General features: G+C 44.2%; 1 protein-coding gene across 1 annotated transcript in view; it reads right to left on the bottom strand.

The window, feature by feature from the left end:
- Lyrm4 (LYR motif containing 4) overlaps positions 1-23,210 on the bottom strand; it is a 95,462-nt gene that overhangs the window by 60,996 nt on the left and 11,256 nt on the right. The window contains exon 2 of the mRNA XM_004666158.3: positions 6,947-7,067. Coding sequence (XP_004666215.1) covers positions 6,947-7,067 — 121 coding nt within the window. The remainder of the gene's footprint in view (positions 1-6,946; positions 7,068-23,210) is intronic.

Below are 23,210 nucleotides of genomic sequence, written 5' to 3'. Positions count from 1 at the left end.
TGCCAACAGATGCTGGGCTGCTTCTACCTTTTGGCTACTGAGAAGAGCATATAATTGTTTTCATACGTGTAAAATGCCTCTGACATACGGTCCACTTTACTGAGAAGAGCATATAATTGTTTTCATACGTGTTAAATGCCTCTGACATATGGTCTACTTTTGGCTACTGAAAAGAGTATATAATTGTTTTCATATGTGCTAAATGCTCCTGACATAGGGTCCACTTTTGGCTACTGTGAAGAGGATACAATTGTTTTCATACGTGCTAAATGCCCCTGACATAGGGGTCCACTTTCCTTTGGTCCATCAAAACAACTAGTAAAATATGCTTTATAAATTTCCCTGAACTACTGAGATGGAGCTTTAGTAAATGCATGCCTATGAGAGATACAGGTGCAGTACACTTGTCCACAGGATGTCCTAAAGGGCACTATGAGGCAGGCAGTACTTGTTCCAGCTTTAAGTACTGACCAGGGCACTGGTGACCAGCTCTGCCTTTCACAGCAGCACATACAGAGTGACTCTTGACATTTCTCTTGAGTGGTTATTTAAAAACAACCATAAAATAGCAATGAAAATAAGAACAAATATGGTTTTAGACTTACCTACCATCACCCCCAATGCTAATTAACCAGCAAAACATTTTGCTTTGAGTGACTTACAAAAATAATAATTAAGTGTAAGCTAAGAAATACTAAAAATGTGCATACAGATATACACGCACACTTATATTAACAGAACCTATGACATGTTATGTCAACTCCATATGTCTTTAGTGCTGTATATATTTTCTGTTCTTAACTGCTTCCAAATAGGTTCATAATCCTAACACTTCTGTACATTTAAAGAAAAAGGAAGCATAAGAAGAAATACTGGGGTACAGAGTAATGACCACCAAAAAGCTGATGGCAAAATTGGTATCACTCTACAATCTGGACATTATTCTGAATCAGAACATGCCTAGTTTCTCTTCTTACTAAGAGCAATCAATCATCCTAAAACTTGGGTACTAAACAGAGAAAACTTATTTTGTTAGGTTTAGCTCTTTTACAAATGTGTTATTAAACGTATTACTTATTTGATAGAAAGGGGGAGGGGAGAAAGAGAGGGAGGGAGGGAGAGAGAGAGAGAAAGGGCACGCCATGGCCTCTAGCCACTGCAAATAACTCCAGACGCATGCATCACCTTATGCATCTGGCTTACATGGGTACTGGGGAATGGAACCTGGGTCCTTAAGCATCACAGGCAAACACCTTAGCTGCTAAGCCATCTCTCCAGGCTGAAATGTGTACTTTAGTGACTTCTTGTACTTGGTAGGTATCCAAATACTACGTGGGTACACATTTGGTGCTAAATGCAGTAGTCTACTTTAGTTAGTGGCCAGGAACTTCTAAAAACAGTTTTCCTTTCCACAGATCTTAGGTTTGCCTAGCTGACAATGCTGTGAAATACAGCCAAACACTGTACTCCAACCAACTTCTGTTATCAAGGCCTGCTGCTGAGAACCTGGAAATGGAAGGTCACTTCCCTACAAGGACACCTGGGCATGCTGGAGGTATAAAGGCATCCAAGCTTCACACAGGTGCTAAGCATCTAAGAGTTGGGTGGACATTCCTAAGCCATGGAATGACTAGTTGACTAAGTCTTCACTGGGTTTCAGGGTGAGCTAGAATGAACTTAGGACTTGGCTGAGCATTTCTGAAATCATCATAACTCCTGTCTGGAGGGAATATCTTCAAACACCATCAGCCCTGGTGACTCCCCCTGCAGCATGGGCATCCCTCTACCCCTCTGCCGACCATCTCTCCACTCTCTCAGACGTTCGTGACTCAGCTAGATGGAGAATGAAGACAGCGGTGAGCTGCACAAGCAGGGAGAGCCTCGGGGGCTGGAGATGCGACGGCGCTCCTCCCACAGCAGTAAGGGGCTAGTTAGTGCAGGAAACATAATGACAACACCATAAACGGACCTTCATGCTCCTTGCTTTTTTCTGGGTAATTCTTTCTGTCCAGATTGCTTGTGAGCTATCTGCCTAACACTACCCACAACCCACCTTCTGTTCATGGGGCCTGGCTCCATGTGGCCCACACACAAGCCACAGCCACAGCTCATGTCTGGCTCCATGCCCCTCCACCCCTGACAGAAGCCTCCTTGGTCTTTAGGGTTTCAGTGGAAGAGCAGGCAGAGAAGCTATGTTTAATGAGGGTTACTCCAGAAACTGCTTTCTGAAGATAGTAAGAACCAATATAAGCTGCCAGGACCGTTCTAATCTATCTTACCAGAACTATCATACGTGGAAAAAACGGCAGTTTTATCAAAAGGCAGAAGAATATTTCTGCTTGTCCAGGATATGATATATGATGCACATGGCTTGGAAAGTTGAGACTCACACAATCTGGTATAATGTACAGGGTGAGAGTCAGTCCAAGAATGTCAAGGCAAGAACAAGGGCATGTCCTTCCACAGTTGTAGCAGAGGAATGAGAGGCTGATATGCTTGCCATGAAAGAGAAACAACCTGCCACTTCCTGAAACAGCACAAATGCTTAGGAGTTGTGTGAGGTCAATAGGAAACACTAGTGCTACCCTGAACTCCCTCAGGGCTGTCATCATGAAGACTCAACATCCTCACAGTAAGGATGTGAAGAAAGAATGACCAAGGAGAGGCTGAGGAGAGGTCGGTGAGGGCCTTAAATGCCCTGGGAACAAACTGGCAGACAACTTACTATCATCATCTGTTTCCACAGATTCAGGAGTGAACATCCTTGAACTCCAGAGTTTTCTCTAAGGGTAGTAGCTCATGTCCTGCTGCATTGCCTTAACATGGAATCCTGTTTTCCTGAACTTAGTTTCTCTACAAAATGTTTTTGTTCAGAAAGTTCTTCAAAAATTTCCAGATCTTACTAGAATTCTGGTGGCTTCATAAAACTAGAGATGACTGAACTGCCAAGGAAATCGGAGCTGAGCAGGTGAGGGGCTGAGGAAGCTGCCTCATGAAGGTGACTAGCAGGCAGAGTAGCAGGCTGCTGGTGCTTTAGGAGCAGCACATCTGGCAGCTGGGCCAGTGGCCATGGGCTTCAGGTCTATGGAACTGCGGGCTGAGGTTCGTGCACAACCTGTGAGTGCCTTAGGTCCACCAAGCCCAGTGACAAGAAGGACACCATAGTTCATGGGGGTGACGGGTCAAGATCCTTTTACAGTTCATGCTTTCGAGGAAGATTCTGGTTGCCTGGATTCTGAGTCTTAGATACTGCCATTTTGGTAGCAACAGACCCCTTGACTGAGTCATATAATTTTGGGAGAAAGTGAACACATTCATTTAGTTGACAAATCCAGAGAGTCAGTTCGATACGGGGCTTTTGTGTTTGTGGTGGACAATAAAAGCAAGTGTTCCCCATGTGTTCTATGCCTCATTCACCATCCCAAGAGAATGCACAATGAAAAGGACAGGAAGTGAACTGTGAACACGCTGAAGGTCCCCTCCTCATGGGGATGCATGATGCCTGCTTCCTTCCCGGTAGGGTCTTTGTTATTTTTTTTTTTTGTTTTTTGAGGTGGTGTTTCACTCTGGCTCAGGCTGACCTAGAATTCACTATGTAGTCTTAGGGTGGCCTCAAAACTCTTGGCGATCCTCCTATCTCTGCCTCCCGAGTGCTGGGATTACAGACGTGCGGCACCATACCTGGCTTTCCTGGTAGGGCCTTTTGTTCCACACCACAATCCAACTCTCGGGATTTGTGTTTTCCATTAGACATAGTGGTTAAATCTTGTGCAAGGTCATGAGGCTAATGGGGGGGCAGTGACCACAACAGGTCAGATCTCTGTGCTCGTGGTCCTGCTGCTTTACAGGGTAGAAGAGAACAGGTAAAGTCATGAACAGCAGTGCTTTAGGTGTTGGTGCTGTGAGGAACACGGGGTTTTAGAAAGTGTGGTCAGGGAGAAGTACACCTTAGGAGAGCCTGGGAGGGACTCCTCTAGGCAGAAAGGATGATGTCTGAGAGGAAACAAGCTGGTTATGCAGCAGGGCAAGTGAGAAGACAATGGGAACAGTGTGATGAGGCAGGTGAGGGCAGTGGAGGGCTCAAGGACTTCATATTTTCTTGTCAAGGTGCTAGGAAGCCTCTGGAGGAGGCTGATTCCAAACTGATTCTTCTCTGGTGAAGGGAACACAGGACACACAGAGAGGTGACTGGTGTGTCAGTGACAGAGGCCAGTGCACAGGGTGTTTAGGTATACAGCCTTCAGTCCAAGGCCGGTTGATGTACGCCAGATGGAGTGAGTTGGCTTGGGGAGTCTGCATTTCCCCCTCCACTATGGCACGTAATCAGACATCATAAGGTGTCATAAGGCATTCACTGAAGATGGTGGCTAGTGGACATAGTATGGTGGTGTTTTTCCCCTTTGCAGTATTGGTGAATGAACACACCCGGGCCTCGTGCATGACAGCTAAATGTTTTACAACGGAGCCACGTCTCCAACCCTGGCTTAGTTTTTGAAAGAGTAATTTCAGCATTTCAAATAAAAAATCAAGAGATAAAGCTGGGCGTGGTGGCACACGCCTTTAATCCCAGCACTCGGGAGGCAGAGGTAGGGGGATCACTGTGAGTTCAAGGCCACCCTGAGACTCCATAGTGAGTTCCAGGTCAGCCTGGACTAGAGTGAGACCCTACCTCGAAAAACAAACAAACAAAAAACAACAACAACAAAAAAATCAAGAGATGGTGTAGCAATTATAGGCACTTTCTTGCAAAGCCTGATGGCCTGCAATTCAATTCCGCAGTGCCCACATGAAGCCAGATGCACAAAATGGTGCATATGTCTGGAGTTCATTTGCGCTCATCTTACTTTCTCTCTCTGCCTTTCTTTCTCTCAAAAAACTAAAAAACAAGAACAAAAACAAACAAAAAAAGAATCAATATAACCAGATAGGACACACATCTCCTTTCCCAAGCTGTTCATGTTCGGCACACTTTTATATGAGGATAAAACTAGCCTACCTTAAAAATGCTTGGACATTTCAACATAGAGAAAGTTCTAAAGAACCAAATCATTCTGATTTGACGTAAAAGCACAGATGTGTGTTGTATGTTTCCTAAGTTCTATGCTGGGGAGATTCTGTGATATGATGCAATCACTGGTGACTGGAAAATGCCATCAGCCTAGAGTTTTCTTTTTTTATACTTTTTGGTTGCTGTTTGTTTGTTTGCTTGTGTTTTTTTTTTTTTACTTTAATTTTTGGTTTTTGAAGGTAGGATCTCACTCTAGTCCAGGCTGACCTGGAACTCACTATGTAGTCTCAGGGTGGCCTCAAACTCACGGCGATCCTCCCACCTCTGCCTCCCGAGTGCTGGGATTAAAGGCCTGTGCCACCACGCCCGGCTTATCAGCGTACCGTTTCTATGTGGGTACTTATGTATGTACTTGCAGCAGTCAATGCATATGAAAAATGCAGGTGTGTTTTTTCTCCTGGTGATTGTATCATTCTTCATGTTACTTGGCAGCATGGTTATTCCAGTGCTAGAGAGCCGCAGCTCAGGGAGGCCACTGGAGTGTGCGTACTGTTCTGAAGACTACTGCATCACGTAGGCAAGAGAAGCTGCCTTCACCTTGACACCAAATGCAAACCTCAGTATTTTTTCTTTTTCTTTTGAGAAAGAGTCTCATTCCAGCCCAGGCTAGCCTGGAACTCACTGTGATTCCTACGTGAGCTTCCTGAGTGCTGAGAACTTCAGTTAATATTTCTGTTTGAATTCTATTTTGAGTCAATCATGAGGAAGGGTCAGGGGAGGATTAGTTCTATCAGCCAACTAAGGGTCTCCTGATTATGGCAAAGAAGCCCTTACAGAACACTGCAGAACTCAGAAAATGTAAGAGGTTCTCCCATCCATACTTCCTAAGCAAATGTGCTACAATTTACAGGTTAAAACAGAAATGGCAGCTGGGCGTGGTGACACACGCCTTTAATCCCAGCACTTGGGAGGCAGAGGCAGAGGCAGGAGGATCGCCTTGAGTTTGAGGCCACCCTGAGACTCCACGGTGAATTCTAGGTCAGTCTGAACTAGGTGAGCCCTGGCAATGGTGCAGAACAAAAGCAAGAACCACTGCCCAAGGTCCTGTGGGGATCAGCGCTGGAGCAGCTGTGCTCTGAACGCTCTGACCCGCAGATACACCTTCCATGCGCCAGTAGAACTCCAGGTCTTTACCCTTCCACTCATCTTGCGTTCTTTTGTCAAGGAGCATGTTTTATATTCTGACATAAGTCTGCCATAGCCATGTGTAATACCTCATCTAAAGCCTTAGATTAAAAAGCAGTTTTCCCCACTGCTGGCCTGAGAACTCCTTCAGGAAGATGGCAGTAGACACGTAGGTGACTCAAAACTCATTGAAGCATAAAATAAAAGGCTGCCAAGAACTTTACACTAAAGGAGACTTATAACATGCCCCCTGAGGCTGGGGAACATTATGGAAGTGGAGGCAGAAAGAAGAGCCACAGGGTTCAGCTCTTCACTCATGATCCCACCATGATCACCCCTTCCCCCACCAAGGAGGGTCCTTGGTGGAATGGAGGCTTAACCTGGTGAGAATATGACCAATTTACATTATGTTCATACAGTAAGGCTCACAATAAAAATGACATAGATAACAAAACCAGTTTTTATATTGGAGTTTTCCACACTGAAGGTGTCAGCATTGAGTGAACCGTGAGAGCTCAGGTTTCCAGAAGGATCAGTTTCTGGAAATTCCAGAAAGCTAGTATTTTCCTCCAGGTTGTCTTTGAACTCAGTAATATTCCAGTTCACTTTTTACATTTCTGTAAGGGAAAGCAGAAGGCATCTCCTGACCCTGTGGTGTAAATCACAAACATCAAAGCAGTGATGTCCAATCAAGGGGAAATGGCAATGGTGAGGATGCTTAATGAAAACCAGTGCATCACCAATCCATCTTACCTGTCGACGGATGACTTCAAGGTCTCTTTTGGCTTTATTCACTAGGGCTTGAATTTCGACAGGATCTTTTACATTCTTATTTTCTCGGAAGGCATCTCTTATCCTCCTGACAGCATACATTCTAAATGAATTCAGAGAAGGAAAAAAAGGGTGTCAGCATGAGTGAGGCCTTGCTTTTAAATGCATTTAAAAGCTAGCTCCCTCCCACCCCCAACGAGTTAATTGTGAAATATTCTACTATGGATAATCCACTTTGATCTTTCCCTGTGGGCCAGGCCAGTCCATTATTATTCTGGGATGACTAAGCAAACAGATTTAGAATTAAGAAATCTATTCAAACAAGTCACATACAAATGGCAAGCTGCAACTGAGCGCTGCTTGTTACTGGCTTGTAGAGCTATGCTCATCTGTCTCCCTCCATTAATGTGGGTAGCTGGACCTTTACAGTACAGAGGCAGATTAAGGGTTCACAGGTCAAATGATGTATATATATCATATGCGTGTACCAAGACAGTGACTGGCTTTCCAATCCTTGCCCATCTTTCAGCTCTACTTTCCCTTTGAAAGGTGAGAGACAGTAAATAAAGGCTATTCTTTTTATTATTACTCTTGTTATACCTTAATACAATCAGTATTCCTTTCTCTTTGTGTCACGGCCTCACCTTTGCCCAATAATGTCCTCAGTCATTCCACGGTGTGTGTACAGAGCGTAGAGTGGTCTGGATAATTAACCACAGAGGAACATCAAGCATCCTCAACCAGACAAGCTCCACGCTCAAGACAGCCACAACCCTAACCCCTGTTCTCCCCATCCACACTGCATGGAAATGACTATTAGCAAGACTTAGCAGGGCTTGAGGGTGGCTCAGCGGCTCACAGTGCTTGCTAGAAACATTAAGCAATAGAAGAATGACATGGACTCAAAGAACGGAGAAAAAAGGGTTGAGGGTGAGATATCTGAAGATGTATATGCACCAGGAGACTTATGTTGCAGCAATACATGTACCAAGTCAGCATGCTGATTTGGTTCTAGATAACCATTCCCAACGTAAAACGAACTTTCATACCACAAGAGTTAAATGAAATCCTGTAACAAGAGGAACTACAAAGTTAAGAAAGGCCGAGTCCAGGAATTTACTCCTTCAGCCTGTGAAGACACTACTGAGATGGTGATCTTAACCCTATCAGAACAGGAGCACTTGTAGAGGTGCCTGTGTCCCACCAAATCTTAGGGGCTGTGGTGACTGGAAAGGACTTAGTTCAGTAGCCACCAGCCCATTCACGTAGGCCTCATTCACTTGAAAAGGGAATGGATATTAGAAAAGGGGCAGGGTTTTACCAATACATTACAGATCCAGATTCCTTTGATTTGGAGTCCTGAATCCAGCAAGACTATAGATGGCAGCTAGGAAGCAAGCTCACAGAATTTCTGGTGCACTTTCTTATATGGCGTTTATGTAACAATAGATATGCTCTTCACCACACCCACTGGCTCTTTCAAAGCATTTTCTTTTTTAATGGTGATGAGAACAAAGGGACAAATTAATTCTATTTTTCTCCTTTTTTTTTTCTTTTGTTAAGATAGGGTCTTGGGCTGGAGAGATGGCTTAGCAGTTAAGGCACTTGCCTGAGGAGCCTAAGGACCCATGTTCAACTTCCTAGATTCCACATTAGCCAGACACAAAAAGGTGAGGCAAGCGCAAGGCTGCACAAGCCCACTAGGTGGTGCAAGCATCTGGAGTTCAATTGCAATGGCGGAGGCCCTGGTGTACCAATTCTTTCTCTTTCAAAAAAATTTTTTTCATATATATATAGTCTTGCTATTTAGGCCGGGCTGGTCTTGAACTTGCAATCCTCTTGCCTCCCCCTTCTGAGTTTTGGGTTTACAAGCATGCACCACTCTCCCGGCTTTAACTCTTATGTATGTATGTATGTATGTATGTATGTATGTATGTATGTGTGCACGCGCACACGTGTGTGTGCATATAGAGGCCAGAGGAAAACTTTGGGTGTAATCTTCAGGAATACCATCCACCTTATGAACGCACAGTGATCCTCTTACCTCTACCTCCCAAGTGCTGGGATTCAAAGCATGCTCCAATATGCTCGGCTTTGTCCACTTTTATTGAGACAAGGTCTTTTGCTGCCTAGAGTATAACAGTTACACTAGAATAGCTCGTGAACTCTACAGGAACCCTGTCTCTGCCATCTCGGTGTTAGGATTATAGAAGCACCATGCTCTCCATTTTACCTGAGTACCCAGGTCCTTTGGCTTTACCCACAGTGCTATCTATCCACACCTAACTCCAGTATTGTGATTTGTATGCAAAGCTGTTTTCATACTAACATAAATTTACCTCTGGGAATGTGTGTATGTGTGTGTGTATACTGGGTATCAAACCCAGTACAAAGATGTGTCTGCATGTGAGTTTCTCAGTTGTGTAGACTGATTCCAAATAATCAATTTTGGAAAGGTATACACAATCTGTATGACCCCTCACTTATTTTTATTATTATTTTGAGAGAGAGAGAGAGCGAGAGAATGAGCACATCAGGTCCTTAAACTGCTGTGAACAAACTCCAGACATGTGAGCTCCGTTTTGTGCATTTGTGACATTACGTGCTTGCATCACTGCGTCTGGTAGGACCTTGGGATTCGAACATGGGTTCTTAGGCTTCGCAGGCAAGTGCCTTAACCGTTAAGCCATCTCTTTAGTCCGACTGCTCATATTTTGTGAGGGCTAACCACTGATTATTTCAATCTTGCCCTGATCCTGTTTTTAACATTGGTTATATGTATGTATGCCTTCCCTCCCTCCCTCCCTCCCTCCCTCCCTCCCTCCCTCCCTCCCTCCCTCCCTCCCTCCCTTTCTCTCTCTTTCTTTCTTTCTTTCTTTCTTTCTTTCTTTCTTTCTTTCTTTCTTTCTTTCTTTCTTTCTTTCTTTCTTTCTCCCCCCCCCCTCTCTCTCTTTCTTTCTTTGCTGGCTACCAAGGCACAGCATTTATCCTGTAGCATGCTCTTCTTGCCTGTACCACCAAGAATTTTAAAAGAAAGACGTACAGATGCTTTAATGGAAAAGATGGCCAGCTGCCTCACAATGCTTTGTGGCGGCTGACGATCCTTCAAGTGAGATGCTGTTTGAAATTAGGCATGAAACATAACACATGCTATACATGCACATGGCTTGCAGCTGCATTATGGGTCATCACCATCCACTCATTTTAATATGCATGAGGCCATGGTCCAAATTCTCAGCACTGCAAAAGCAAAACCAAAGAAAGGGCGACAAGAAGGAGCAGGAGGCAGCAGCCTGCCTCCAGAGCAGTAGCAAGGAGATGCCATTCACATCACCACACCCTGCTGGTTCCTGAGTGCTGAGGTTCCTAGGGCTCTGTAACCAGGACATTCCTGCCGGACTTCCTTGTCTAGGCCAGCCTCGGTGCTTTGGTCTGCCAGCAGACCTCAAGTATCCACAAGTTCCTTTAACTGGCTGTTCTTTCATTGCTGCAAGGGTCAAGGGTCTGAGTTCCTTCCACTCCAGCTTCCAAGCATCGCAGCCGACAGCGAAGCCTGAGGCCCGCTCATGTTCTCCCTCCCAGAATCACCAAAGGCAGGCCAAATGCTCGCGGCTGCTTCTGTCATTCTTTTTTTTTTTTTTTTTTTTTTGGTTTTTCGAGGCAGGGTCTCACTCTAGCCCAGGCTGACCTGGAATTCACTATGGAGTCTCAGGGTGGCCTCGAACTCATGGCGATCCTCCTACCTCTGCCTCCCAAGTGCTGGGATTAAAGGCATGCGCCACCACGCCCGGCAGCTTCTGTCATTCTTAATCTCAGATGCTGGCTCCCGTTCACCCAACCCTTAAGTAAGCATGCCTGTGCCTCTTCTTGCTACTCTCTGACCCCCAAGACAAGAATCCCAGAGACAAAACTGCTCAACCCCTTCTAAAGGACTCTTTGGACCAAACTCTCACCCACCTCTGACTGCCTGCAAAGACCTGTCCTTCCACTTGCCTGAACTGAAATGTCCCATGTTCCCGAGCAATGCAGTCCTTTACTGTCCTGAGGACACTGAATGCCAGCATGCTCCCCCACCCATGGGCTGGGCAGGCAATGCTGCTGTGTTAAGCATGTGCTTTACTCCGAGTTATACCCCATCCCATCTTTGCAGGTTTTCTTTCTGTGGATCTGGAGAGAGGGGCTCTAGTCAGTTGGTTTCTTCCTCCCTAATTTCCTTTGTGGGTTCATCTATTTCTGCTGCCCCCAATACTTCATTTTCTCTAGAGCCCATCTATAGACCTCTCTGCCAGTAATTGTATTGTGTGATATATATGTCACTGGATTTCTATTTCTCTAGCCTAGACTTCTCTTCTGAGACTGAAATCCACATGGCCCAAAAGTCCTCTGAACAAAAGTCAACAAAAGCACATATGTTTTCACTAAGCACATTGAAAACCCTCTTTTCCCTATGTGGCTTTTCCTTCCAAAGGTAGGAGCATTTTCATGTGGGGACTTCTCAAATCCAAGTTTATCCTACATTCCTTCCTTTGGTGGAACAATGTGGTCAATCATTAAAAAGCTCATTTTTTTTTTTACAGGGTGTGGTGGCACAGGGAGGATCACCGTGAGTTCAACGCCACCCTGAGTCTACACAGTGAATTCCAGGTCAGCCTGGACCAGAGTGAGACCCTACCTCGGGGTGGAGGGGGAGAGACCCTCATTATTTCAACCTATATCCCCATTTTTTTTTTTAATTTATTAGTTTTCTTTTCAGCAAATACAGGCAGTTTGGTACCATTGTTTAGGCTCATCCATAATCTACCCCCTCCCATTGGACCCTCCTTGTTGACGTATATGGGTCGTGCATTGTGGAGTTAGCCCACAGTTATTGGTATGATAAATGTCTCTGCATATCATGACCCAACATGTGACTCTGACATTCTTTCCGCCCCCTCTTCCGCAAAATTTCCCTGAGCCATATTGGGTTCATTTTTGGTCTGCTTCAGTGCTGAGGTGTCGGGGGGCCTCTGAGGCTCTGGCTCTCATCATCTTCCTTTTCTTCCAGTTCTCCAGCCCTGGTTCTGGGTTAGGCTCTCATCTAATGTAACAGAGCCTTGAGACAACAGTGTGTGTGTAGCATGGTAAGATGGATCAGAACACACAGAAAGTTGAAGGAGTATCTTAAGCACCATGGGCAGGTAGTAGCGTGAAGAACAGAGCAGAAGGCTTCCTCCTACTATATGTGAGTTCCCACAGCAAGGTCTTCTATCTTTCCTGCTCACCACTGCATCTGAAGTGCATGGCTCAGAGAAGGTATCTGAGAAGTACTTACTGGATACATAAACTTTAAAGTACCAGGAGCAGTATTAAAAAGACCTTTAGCTAGAGCTGTAGCTCCATGCCAAGTGCCCGCTGAGCAGGTGCTGCCCTGGTGATGGACGGAGCTCCATGGCACAGCTCTTTCCAAGCACGGGCCAGGTCCTGGGTTAAGTCCCCAGGAGCAGCAGCACTGCCCCGAGGAACAGGAAGAAGCTGGAGGGACAAGCCACTCCGGTCACTCTAGCGCTTGAGGGGCTGAGACACGAGGACAGCTGGGAGCTCAGGGCTCCTCTGGACCACTAAAGTTTGAAACCTGATTACAACAAAAACAAAATCAGCCAGGTGTGGTGGTGCACACCTTTAATCCCAGCACTCAGGAGCCAGAGGTAGGAAGACTGCTGTGAGTTCGAGGCCACCCTGAGACTACAGAGTAAATTCCAGGCCAGCCTGGGCTAGAGCAAGACTGAGCCTCAAAACACCAAAGTGAGAAACAATAATAACCAACAGGGAAACAAAGAACAAAAACCAGCACAAAAGTGGAGGAGTCTGTGGTACACAGTTAGTCACACAAGTGCATTTGCCAGTGATTGCAGAGCCCACACTCAGAATTCACCCAAGAAACCAGACATGATGCTGGCACTCTGACAGGTGTTGGGGACATGGTGGAGAAGGGCAGGGTGTTGACCTCTAGGTCCAGTGGGGCATGAGCTCTACTACAAAAAGAAGAAACAGGAAACATGTCATTCAAAGGGAGCACGTGGGGGCCACAGGCACTTGCTCGATGGTTCTCTTCTTCTAGGTGCAGTTTCCACAGGCTTAGGGGTTAAAACATTTCACTGTGGACTTAAAGTAGATGCACTTCATTGTGCATAAATTATGCCCTTGGAAGTTGGCTTTTAAATTTAAAAAGTAAATATATAGATACTCTCTTCGCCTACTTCTATGGCAAAACAATCAGCATGGTGGAGGACATGTGCACAGCTGACACAGGTCAGCACGGACCACAGAGGACAGATGCAGTGTCAGACAGGAAACACTGCAGAGTGACGAGAGCTGCTGAGATGATGTAGGGAAGAATTAGCCATCAGAATATGGTAAATAATATGCCTTATGAATAAGTGTGAACAGACTGAGATTTTTAGGTAATGAAAGATAATGGAAGAAAATATTCTCGAACTTAGTATAAAAAATGACATCAAATAGCTGTAGGACAATGGTAACACAGTTACTAAGAAGAAAATCCTGAACTCCAAGGTCAGAGAACAAATACTTGCAGAAAGACAAAAAAAAAAAAAAAAAAAAAAAAAAAAAAAAAAAGTTTAAGCAGATGATACTGAATGGGAAACAAAAAAGTATATAATCAGGGCTTAGTGGTTAAGGCATTTGCCTGCAAAGCCAAAGGATCCTGTTTCGAGTCTCCATGACCCACGTACGCCAGATGCACGAGGTGGCTCATGCATCTGGAGTTTGTTTGCAGTGGCGGAGGCCCTGGTGGACCCATTCTCTCTCTCTCCTTCTCAAATAAATAAATAAAATATTTAAAAAATTAAGTATAATGTCGGGTGTGGTGGCGCACACCTTTAATCCCAGCACTCGGGAGGCAGAGGTCGGAGGATCGCCGTGAGTTCGAGGCCACCCTGAGACTACATAGTGAATTCCAGGTCAGCCTGAGCCAGAGTGAGACCCTACCTCGAAAAACCAAAAAAAAAAAAAAAAAAAAAAAAAAAATTAAGTATATACTTACATATGTATTTTCAGAATCCTCAAAGGAAATGTGACATGCTGCTTTTAGGATCCAGGAGGATAAGAAGAAAACCATTCATGATAGAGATCCCAAGCACTAAGGATTCTGCTGGGTACCTGATACTCCTAATCTCATTAAATCCCCACATTCTATGACTCAGGGAAATTTAAAAAGGCAGAAAAGTAGGGAAAAAGCCCATGTATATCTACAATGTAGAAGAGCTTGGCTTTGAGCCCAGCTGATTCAGGTATGTGAGTTTTCAATCTTAAGATATTCCTCCCCAGAGGTCAACAAACTCTACCCAGTGTTTGATAAATACCTGGCTTAAGCCAAGCCAAGTTATTAGTCATTTGAGAAGGCATTACAAAAATTGTCTCTGGCACTGCAAAGCTTGAAAAGGTCACCTTATCTCTCAGCATCACTGAAGTGCTCCTCCAAATAGTTCAAGTAGCAGTCCTGTCTTAAGAAAAGACAAGTGGCTAACGCCTTGGAGGGAAGGAGCTATTGATATAAGCATAATTGAGTTTAAGTGTTTGAGAAAGGAGGCAGTGATGGATGAAGGGGTGCAGAGTAAGGAGGCAAAATTACCAGAATCAAGCTTCTGAATTTGGGGACACCTGTAAGTATTCTACAGTTACTACAAACTTACACACTCCCTGGAAGGTTGCCATTGCTTTGAGGTGAGGGTTAAGTGGATTGGCAAGGATGGATTACTGTACTCTTGGCCACCTAAACAATTCTCCCACTATTCTAACACTCACAGCCTGACTGGCTAACGTCCTCCTCAGTGCTCCCCTTGAGGCCTGCTGTCCCTGTGTGCACGGCAGCTATCCTGCTGGAGTTCCTGACCACCGACACTGTTCTGAAAGACCCAGCCCAGTTAGAAACAAATATGACATAAAATGACACATGCCAACCAAGCAGAAAGACATCAAGACCACATGAAGTAAATGAGCAAGAAGGGATGTTAATTTATTTATACAGCTCACAAGAGAATAATTCAGAAAGAGTTGGGTGAAAAACCAGGCTCAAGCATTATCACAGCAACAAACATATTTTGAGCAAAAGAAAAACAGCTTCTGGTGCAACAAGGACATCACAGGGAGCAGTAATGCTACTCAGTCACAGCTCTCTCTCCATGACTCAGTTACAGCTCTCTCTCCATGTACTCAGTTACAGCTCTCTCCATATACTCAGTTATAGCTCTCTCCATGAATCAGATACAGCTCTCTCCATGACTCAGTTACAGCTCTCTCCATGACTCAGTTACAGCTCTCTCCATGTACTCAGTTACAGTTCTCTCTCCATGACTCAGTTACAGCACTCTCTCCATGACTCAGTTACAGCACTCTCCATGTACTCAGTTATAGCTCTCTCTCCATGACTCAGTTACAGCTCTCTCCATGTACTCAGTTACAGTTCTCTCTCCATGACTCAGTTACAGCTCTCTCCATGTACTCAGTTACGGCTCTCTCCATGACTCAGTTACGGCTCTCTCCATGACTCAGTTACAATTCTCTCTCCATGACTCAGTTACAGCACTCTCCATGTACTCAGTTACAGCTCTCTCCATGTACTCAGTTATAGCACTCTCCATGACTCAGTTACAGCTCTCTCTCCATGCACTCAGTATTCAGTTTTTTATGTATCTGCCCTGATGCTAGAGTTATATTAAAACATTTATGTAACTGTTCTTCCAAATGGCATTATTCTAAACATGCTGTTTACCTTTAGTTTTTTTCATTGATTTATATACATATCACTTAAATACATACATTTATGGTACTGGGAATCAAAGCCAAGGCTGTACACATGCTATGCAAGTGTTTTATCCCTGAGCCACTCCCCAAATCCTTATAAAAGTTTTTTATTGATTGAAGCTGGAGAGATGGCTCAGTGGCTAAAGGTGCTTACTTGCAGAGTCTGGTGGTCCAGGTTCGATTCCCCAGTACCCATGGAAAACCAGATGCACTATATGGCACATGCATCTGCAGTTTGTTTGCAGTGGCTGGAGGCTCTGGTATGCCTATATTCTTTCTCAGATCAATATAAATATTTAAAGAACTACCTTATTGATTATTTGATATCAATATACATCCCAAACCTGGCTTTTTGTCTACTGAAGTTGAAATATTCTCTTCATTATTTGGCTTTATGATATCTATGTTTCTGCTATGTAGAAATGTCCAACCTTAAAAAAATATTTATTTGAGAGAGAGAAAAAAAGAGTAAGGGAGTGAGTGGGCGCAGCATGGCTTCTAGCCACTGCAAATGAACTCTAGACACATGTACCACCCTTATGCATCTGGCTTATGTGGGTACTGGGGAATAGAACCTGGGTCCTTAGGCTTTGTAGGCAAGCGCCTTAACCATTAAGCCATCTCTCCAGGCCTAAACATGTTCAATTTTTATTTAGTCAGTTGTATCTATTTTATGTTACGTTTTCTAGGTTATCATCATTTAAAAGCTTTTTCTATGGGGAGGTTACAAACACCATTCACTCATGTGTTCTCAAGAACTTCTATGGGGTTCTTGTAAAATGCTTTCCAGGCAAGCACGAGGACCTATGATCACCTGTGTAAATGTGTAGTCCCTGTGCTGAGCGGAGACAGGAGGGTCCCTGGCGCTGGCTGGCTGGTAGCCACACTGATGGGCTTCATGTTCAGTTACGACCCGTTGAGGATGACACCTAATGGTGACCTCTGCCCCACATGTACATGCACAATAGTACATGGCACACTTATACACATGAGCCCACACATGAACACACATACACACATGCATGCACATAGAAGCAATAAATTAATATTTAGAGCTAAAACAACAGAAGCTTATTTTCATAGTGTATTTGGAGGCAAAAATAATAAGTCATAGACATGTCTAGAGGGCCACCAGAAATATGGCTCAGGTGAGAAGATACAGGCTTGAAGTAATCTGAAAGTCATAGATAGGGATGCAAGGCAACCATGGGATAGTTCCCAATGAAAGCAGTTGTCTGTAAAGATAAGCCAGCCTTGAGAAGCACTCTGAAGATGTGCTAATATGTAGAACAGACATGAAAGGTTCTATGAAAAAAAGAGGGAGTAGGCAGGGCAGCTGGTGTGATTCACAGTAGATAAAATGATGAGCTTTACAGAGAGGGAGTGAGGTCATCAGGATGCATGAGTGACCTTAGGAAGAACTCAGCACACACCAAGTGCCCACAATGTAGTAAACACAGTGGCAAAACCCCAGTTCTCGGAAAAACCTTCTTATATAGTAATCTGGGCTGGAGCTTGCTTAGTGGTTAAGGCACTTGGTGGGAAAGCCAAAGGGCCCAGGTTTGAATTCTCAGTACCCATGTAAAGCTAGATGTACAGGGTGGTGCATGCGCCTGGAGTTCATTTACAGTGGCTAGAGACCCTGGTATGCCTGTTCTCTCAAACAGAAAAAAAAAAAAAAATCGTAATCTGGCCTAGAACAAATTTGTGACAAAATTAGGAAAATATCTTTGATAATAAAAAATATCATATATAAAAATCTTTGAAATGTAAACAAAGCCATACTTAGATAAAAATGAAGAGCTTAAACATCTTTCTTTTTTTTTTTCAAGTAGGGTCTCACTCTATCCAGGTTGACCTGGAATTCACTATGTAGTCTCAGGCTGGCCTTGAACTCACTGCAATCCTTCTACCTGAGCCTCTGAGTGATAGTATTAAAAGCATATGCCACCAAACCCAGTTTTAACATCTTTCTTATTCATAAAATACTACTTAACTTTAAAATACAGCTACTTTAAGATAATATTTATTTTTTTGTCTGTATGCGTGTGTGTGAGAGAGACAGAGAGCAAGAGACAGAGTGAGTGAGCATGGGCCTGCTAGGGCCTTGTGCCACTACACTGAACTCCAGATAGAAGGTCCCACCACTTTGTGCATCTGGCTGAATCTGGTTCCTGGGCAATGGAACCTGGACCAGCAGGCTTTGCAAGCAAGCACCTTTAATTGCTGAGCCATCTCCAGATATAGCTTTTTATTGCAGCATAGAAAAGCCAGAGGATAGTCTTTGTGGGTTTGGATGTAAAAATATCCCCAGAGCCTCAAGTGTTTTATCTTTTGCTTTTGTTTTCATTTTCAGGGTAGGGTCTCCCTTTAGCCTAGGCTGACCTGGGTTCACTATGAAGCCTTAGGTTGGCATCAAACTCATAGCAATCCTACCTTTACCTCCTAAGGGCTGGGACTAGAGGCATGCATTACCATGCTGAGTATTTATGTGTTTGTGATTAAGCTTCATACTTAACCTCTAGCTGGTGTAGACTTTGGGAGGTGGAACCTTGCTGGAGGAGGTAAATCACTGAGATGGGTCTTGGGAGTTTGTAATCTAGCCCAGCTTGCCAGTACTAGCTAGATCACTTTTTCTGCTTTTTCCCAGTTGATGTGACAAGATGTCTTGCCCAGTTGCATGTCATACTTTCCCTGTCATGATAAAATTTCCCCTCAAAATTGTAAGCTGGAAATAATCCCCCTCCTTTGTTAAACTGCTTCTGGTTGGATATTCTATCCCAGCAACAAGAAGACAACTACAACAGTGTTCATTAGAAAATAGAGAACAAATCTAAAATATTTATTAAACAAGTTAGAAGATTAAAAAAAAATCAGTGACATTAGCTAAGACAACTGAGCTTTTTTTTCTTTTTGTAATGTTTCCGTATACATCAGGAGTCATAATTACAAGGAAAGATGATGAGGTCTGGATGACTGAAGAATTCAAACAGTCATGTCAGAAGCAGCGTTCAATACTCCTGAACCTGCCAAGTATGGGAAGGGCTGTTTAAAGTTGGCACCACCCAGTGTGGTAAAACCAATGAGCCCAAATAGTAATTTTTTTCCCAGTTGTGTTCCTCTGCACTAGGTGCACTTACAGAACAGAGGGTCATGAACTCACAGACTCAGCTTTGACAAATGGATGTAACACAAGGGCAAAAAGGAGAACTCTCTTCAGGGCTCAAAGGGGACAAGGCTAGGAATCCCTCTCAATAGACATAAACTTCTTAGACTTCCAGTTCTTGGCACTTAGGATGTCTCCTCACCCCTCTCAGCCTCCTTTGTACTAATTTAAACATCCAATTAAAAGTCAAATAAATTATGGCAAATTAGCGCTGGAGGTGCAGCTCAGTGGCAGAGCCAGTATTAAGCATGTACAAAGCCCTGCCTTTAATCCCTAGCTCCCCTCAAAACCAACCAACCAACTGGCCATTCACCTATCCATGCACGCATATGCACCGTCCACTTATCCACCCACACATTCATATAAATGCAGATTTTAGATAAGTTCTATGGGGAAGGTTTACAACAACATACTCTGTGAAAGACATTTATGAAACAGCAAGTAAGCAACACACCCGTTTTGCAGTGGATGCTCCTCTGTCCCTTGGGCAACAGCTTAGTATTTCTGTCTTGGCATGCTCTGTGGTGCTTCGGAACTATAATCCATCAAGATTACACTCCTCATTATCACCTGGATCTATCATCACAGCCTCTGGCATTCTGCTGCCAACAGGACGGTTCCAAATGCAAACGACCGATTGCAGCAAAGGCCACCATGATGGAGTCCACTGAGTCTGCAGTGAGGATGTCTAGCAAGTGTGAGACCTGGAGCCCTTTCGGGAGCGGATCTCTGAGAGCATCAATCTCAGAAGTAACAGCCGTGTCTAAGACCCAAGGTTTCCTTATGTGTCCCCTCCAGGCTTACTTTGTGGAGTCCTATAAGCTGTACTTGTGAGGTAGAAGAGAGAGAACATTCTAGAAGTAACTTTTCTCCCATCTACCCATCTGTTTCTCTTATTTTAAATATTTTAATTTATTAGAGAGAGAAAGACAGAAGGGGGAGGGAGGGAGAGAGAGAGAATTAATGGGCATGCCAAGGCCTCCAGCCACTGCAAACAAACTCGAAATGCATGAGCCACCTTGTGTATCTGGCTTACATGGGTCCTGGGGAATCAAGCCAAGGTCCTTAGGCTTTTCAGGTAAGTACCTTAACTACTAAGCCATATCTCCAGCCTACCCATCTGTTTCTTATGGAATTGGCTACATTTCTTTTAAACATACTGTAACATTAAGGCACTGTGGGCAGGGATGAAATTTTCTGGTATTTCTCACCCCTTTCCCAACCTACTACCATAACAGAGCTTGACATAGTACCAGAAAAACCCAGTTCAAGCTTCATTATGCAAGAGGGTTAACCATTGGCATATAGAATATAAATGCCTTTTAAATTTAAAATTACAGTGTTGGCCCATTTAAGACATGACCTCTAAATTATTTAATGTTTATGGACAATAAATTCTGGATTTGCTACTTTATGGAAAAAACAAAGTTAAACAAGAAAAATACAGAAATTTCAAATCTCAAAGCAAAGCAAACCAACTCTGTATGACAACATTTCAGGCACACACAAACCTCACCCACTTGTTTGCAGGCCAGCGAGAGGCTTGAAGGACAACAAGGCTAGAGTAGAGTTAAAGCATGGGTAAGTGGCCCCCCAGTGTTCTGGCTTTGAAGGGACAAAACTTCTCAGAAAGTTATCTCTGCCCCTCAGCAATACTGGCTATGCTTATGCTGACCTTCAAAGGAAGAACTGTAAGGAAATCTTCTCATTTCACACGCACAAAGAGCTGCTGTCCTTCTAAGCACCCGGCTGCTTTAGTATTGTGTCCACTCTCACTCCCGTGGCTAACTATGGTTCTCTCTGCAGAGGCTTCTGGAAGCTCAGAGCCTTGTCTGAGAAAGTACTGTTCACATCTACCGGGGTCCTGCCTTCCAAGCAGCATGTCTGCTTGCAAACCTCACCCCAGACCTTATTCTGTCCTTATTTTCTCAATGTTCTTGCTTAAAACACCCCTCACAATGCTGATTCAATGGTTAAGAAAAAACAAATTAAACTAATAAAATTTAATGCGGCCTTAGTTTATATGAAGAGATATGGTAGGGTCCAAAGTTCCTTTTTTGGAAGTACCAGTGATTAATCCGAGGCCTCATACATGCTATGAAAATGCTACTACCCCACTGGGCTAAGTCTCCAGCCCGCTAATCCTTTTTATTTATTAAAAATTTAGCACAACACTAAATGATGGTAAGGATTCTAGACCAGGCCCAAGGGCATTTACTTTCACCACATTGTAGCAAATGGTTTTAAGGAAACCAAAGTCATTTAAGATGTGCTTTGTGGGACAAGTCTATATTTATGTTAATTTTTTTTTCTTTTTGATAAAGGGTCTCACTCTAACTCAGGATGACCTGGAACTCATTGTGCAATAACAGGCTGGCCTTAAACTCATAGCAATCCTCACCGCTGCCTCCCGAGTGCTGGGATTAAAGACATGTGCCACCACACCCAGCCCTAATGTTTTGTTTTTTTTTTAATTTCTTAGAGAGGATTTGTGTTTAAAGAGGTATCATTGATTATCCAAACTCATACATTCAGGATATATGTTAGGTCAACAAACACAGTTAAAAGTATTTAAATAAGAGAAAGTTCAAGGGTTTTGTAAATAATCCATATTTTATTCAGCTGAGTTGACTGGCTCTTTTATCCTTATATAAACAAGTAATTTAATTCAGTGAGTAGAGCGAACTGAATATAGGTCTTTGAAGAATAACATGCTAATGTTGTGATCGAATTTATTTGCTATAGCTGCTACATGAAATGTAAAATTTGACTTTGGGCCACTCCTTAATATTCCCAGTAGTAGAGAATGGATACATTAGAATACCTGAATTTTACAAACAAACTCAACACATTTCATATTAACAATAATGTCTTTGGTGTAGTTATTCATAGACCTATGTTATTTATTGGATTCACTTTGTCTTTAGCACGTATTCATTTGAATGCTGTTCTTTTTTACTTATTTATGGGCGGAGGCACTCCAGAGCCTCCAGTCACTGCAAATGAACATGCACCATTATGTGTATCTGGCTTATGTGGGTTCTGGGGAGTTGAACCTGGGTCAGTAGGCTTTGCAGGCAAGTGCCTTAACTGCTAAGCCATCTCGCCAGCTATTGGAATTGTGCTTCAGTTAATCCTTTTTTTTTTTTTTTTTTTAAACAATCAGAAAGAGGATGGAGAAGACATCCTGGTGGCAGTTGGAAGGATGTCTGCCACACCCAAGAAAAGGGGCAGGGAGACCAGTAGGATGCTGTCATAAAACCCAGACAGATGCTGACAGGCTCATGGGACTGTGGGTATACAAAGAAGACCCTGAAAGGGGAGTAGGTGAGAAAGACTCCATGGGACACAGAGATCTACCAACCCTGGATCAAGTCATGAGCAAACAATGACTCCTGGTTTAAGCAGAAGCATCTGAACCAGGAGAAAAAGTACAAGATGGCCAAGTTTGCTGGGATGGCTGGAATAGGCCAGGCAGTGCATGGTGCTGGCATACCCTGAAACGCCCTGGAGGTCCTTGGAAAGAGGTTGTAGGCCAGAGCACTCGTTACAGCACACCTGTGAGAAGCCGTCAGCGAGGGCATGAGAATGTCAGGAGGGAACATCCGGGCCTCAATACCAAAGGACAAGAAGCGGGAAGGAGGGTCAGCTAAGCAGGGAGACTGAGAGACAAGTTGCCAGGTGTGGAGGTACACACCTTTAATTCCCACACTCTGGAGGTAGGAGGATTGCTATGAGTGCAAAGCTAGCCTGAGCTACAGAGTAAGTCCCAGGTCAGCCTGGGCTAGAGGGAGATCCTGCCTCAAGAAGACAGAACGGACAAGGAAGCCTGTGCACTCCAGGAGGCTGGTAGGCGCTGATGTTGGGACAAAGGTGCCCACAACAGGAGAGCACGGAGTCAGACTGTAGGGCTTGAGGAGGAGGGTGCTGGCACAAGCCAGTTGTACAGAGCACCCCTACCGTGTGAGCCCCTCTTCTGAAGGGCCAGAGGCTCCTTCAGAGTCAAGGCGCACACCGATGGAACCCAGCCTGCAGGTCCATGAGGGCCCTGGGCAGCATCCTCACCATCCCCACAGGGAGAGAGGAGTCCTGAGGAAGGTCAGCTCCTTGGCAGGGAGGACACTCACACTGCTGAGGTTGGTCAGGGAGAGGCTGTGGGCTGTGCTTCAGCATTGTTTCCTCCACTGAAGTAACAGGGTCACCAGAGAGTGACTCTTCTAGAACACTCCTGGCACTGACAGGGCAGTCCTTGCCCACCATCCACTGCTGCACACATTA

The sequence above is a fragment of the Jaculus jaculus genome, chromosome 17 (assembly GCF_020740685.1).
Source record: "Jaculus jaculus isolate mJacJac1 chromosome 17, mJacJac1.mat.Y.cur, whole genome shotgun sequence".
Lineage (NCBI taxonomy): Eukaryota > Metazoa > Chordata > Mammalia > Rodentia > Dipodidae > Jaculus > Jaculus jaculus.
The sequence above is the reverse complement of the archived record's forward strand: the minus strand, read 5'-3'. Positions and strand labels throughout refer to the sequence as shown.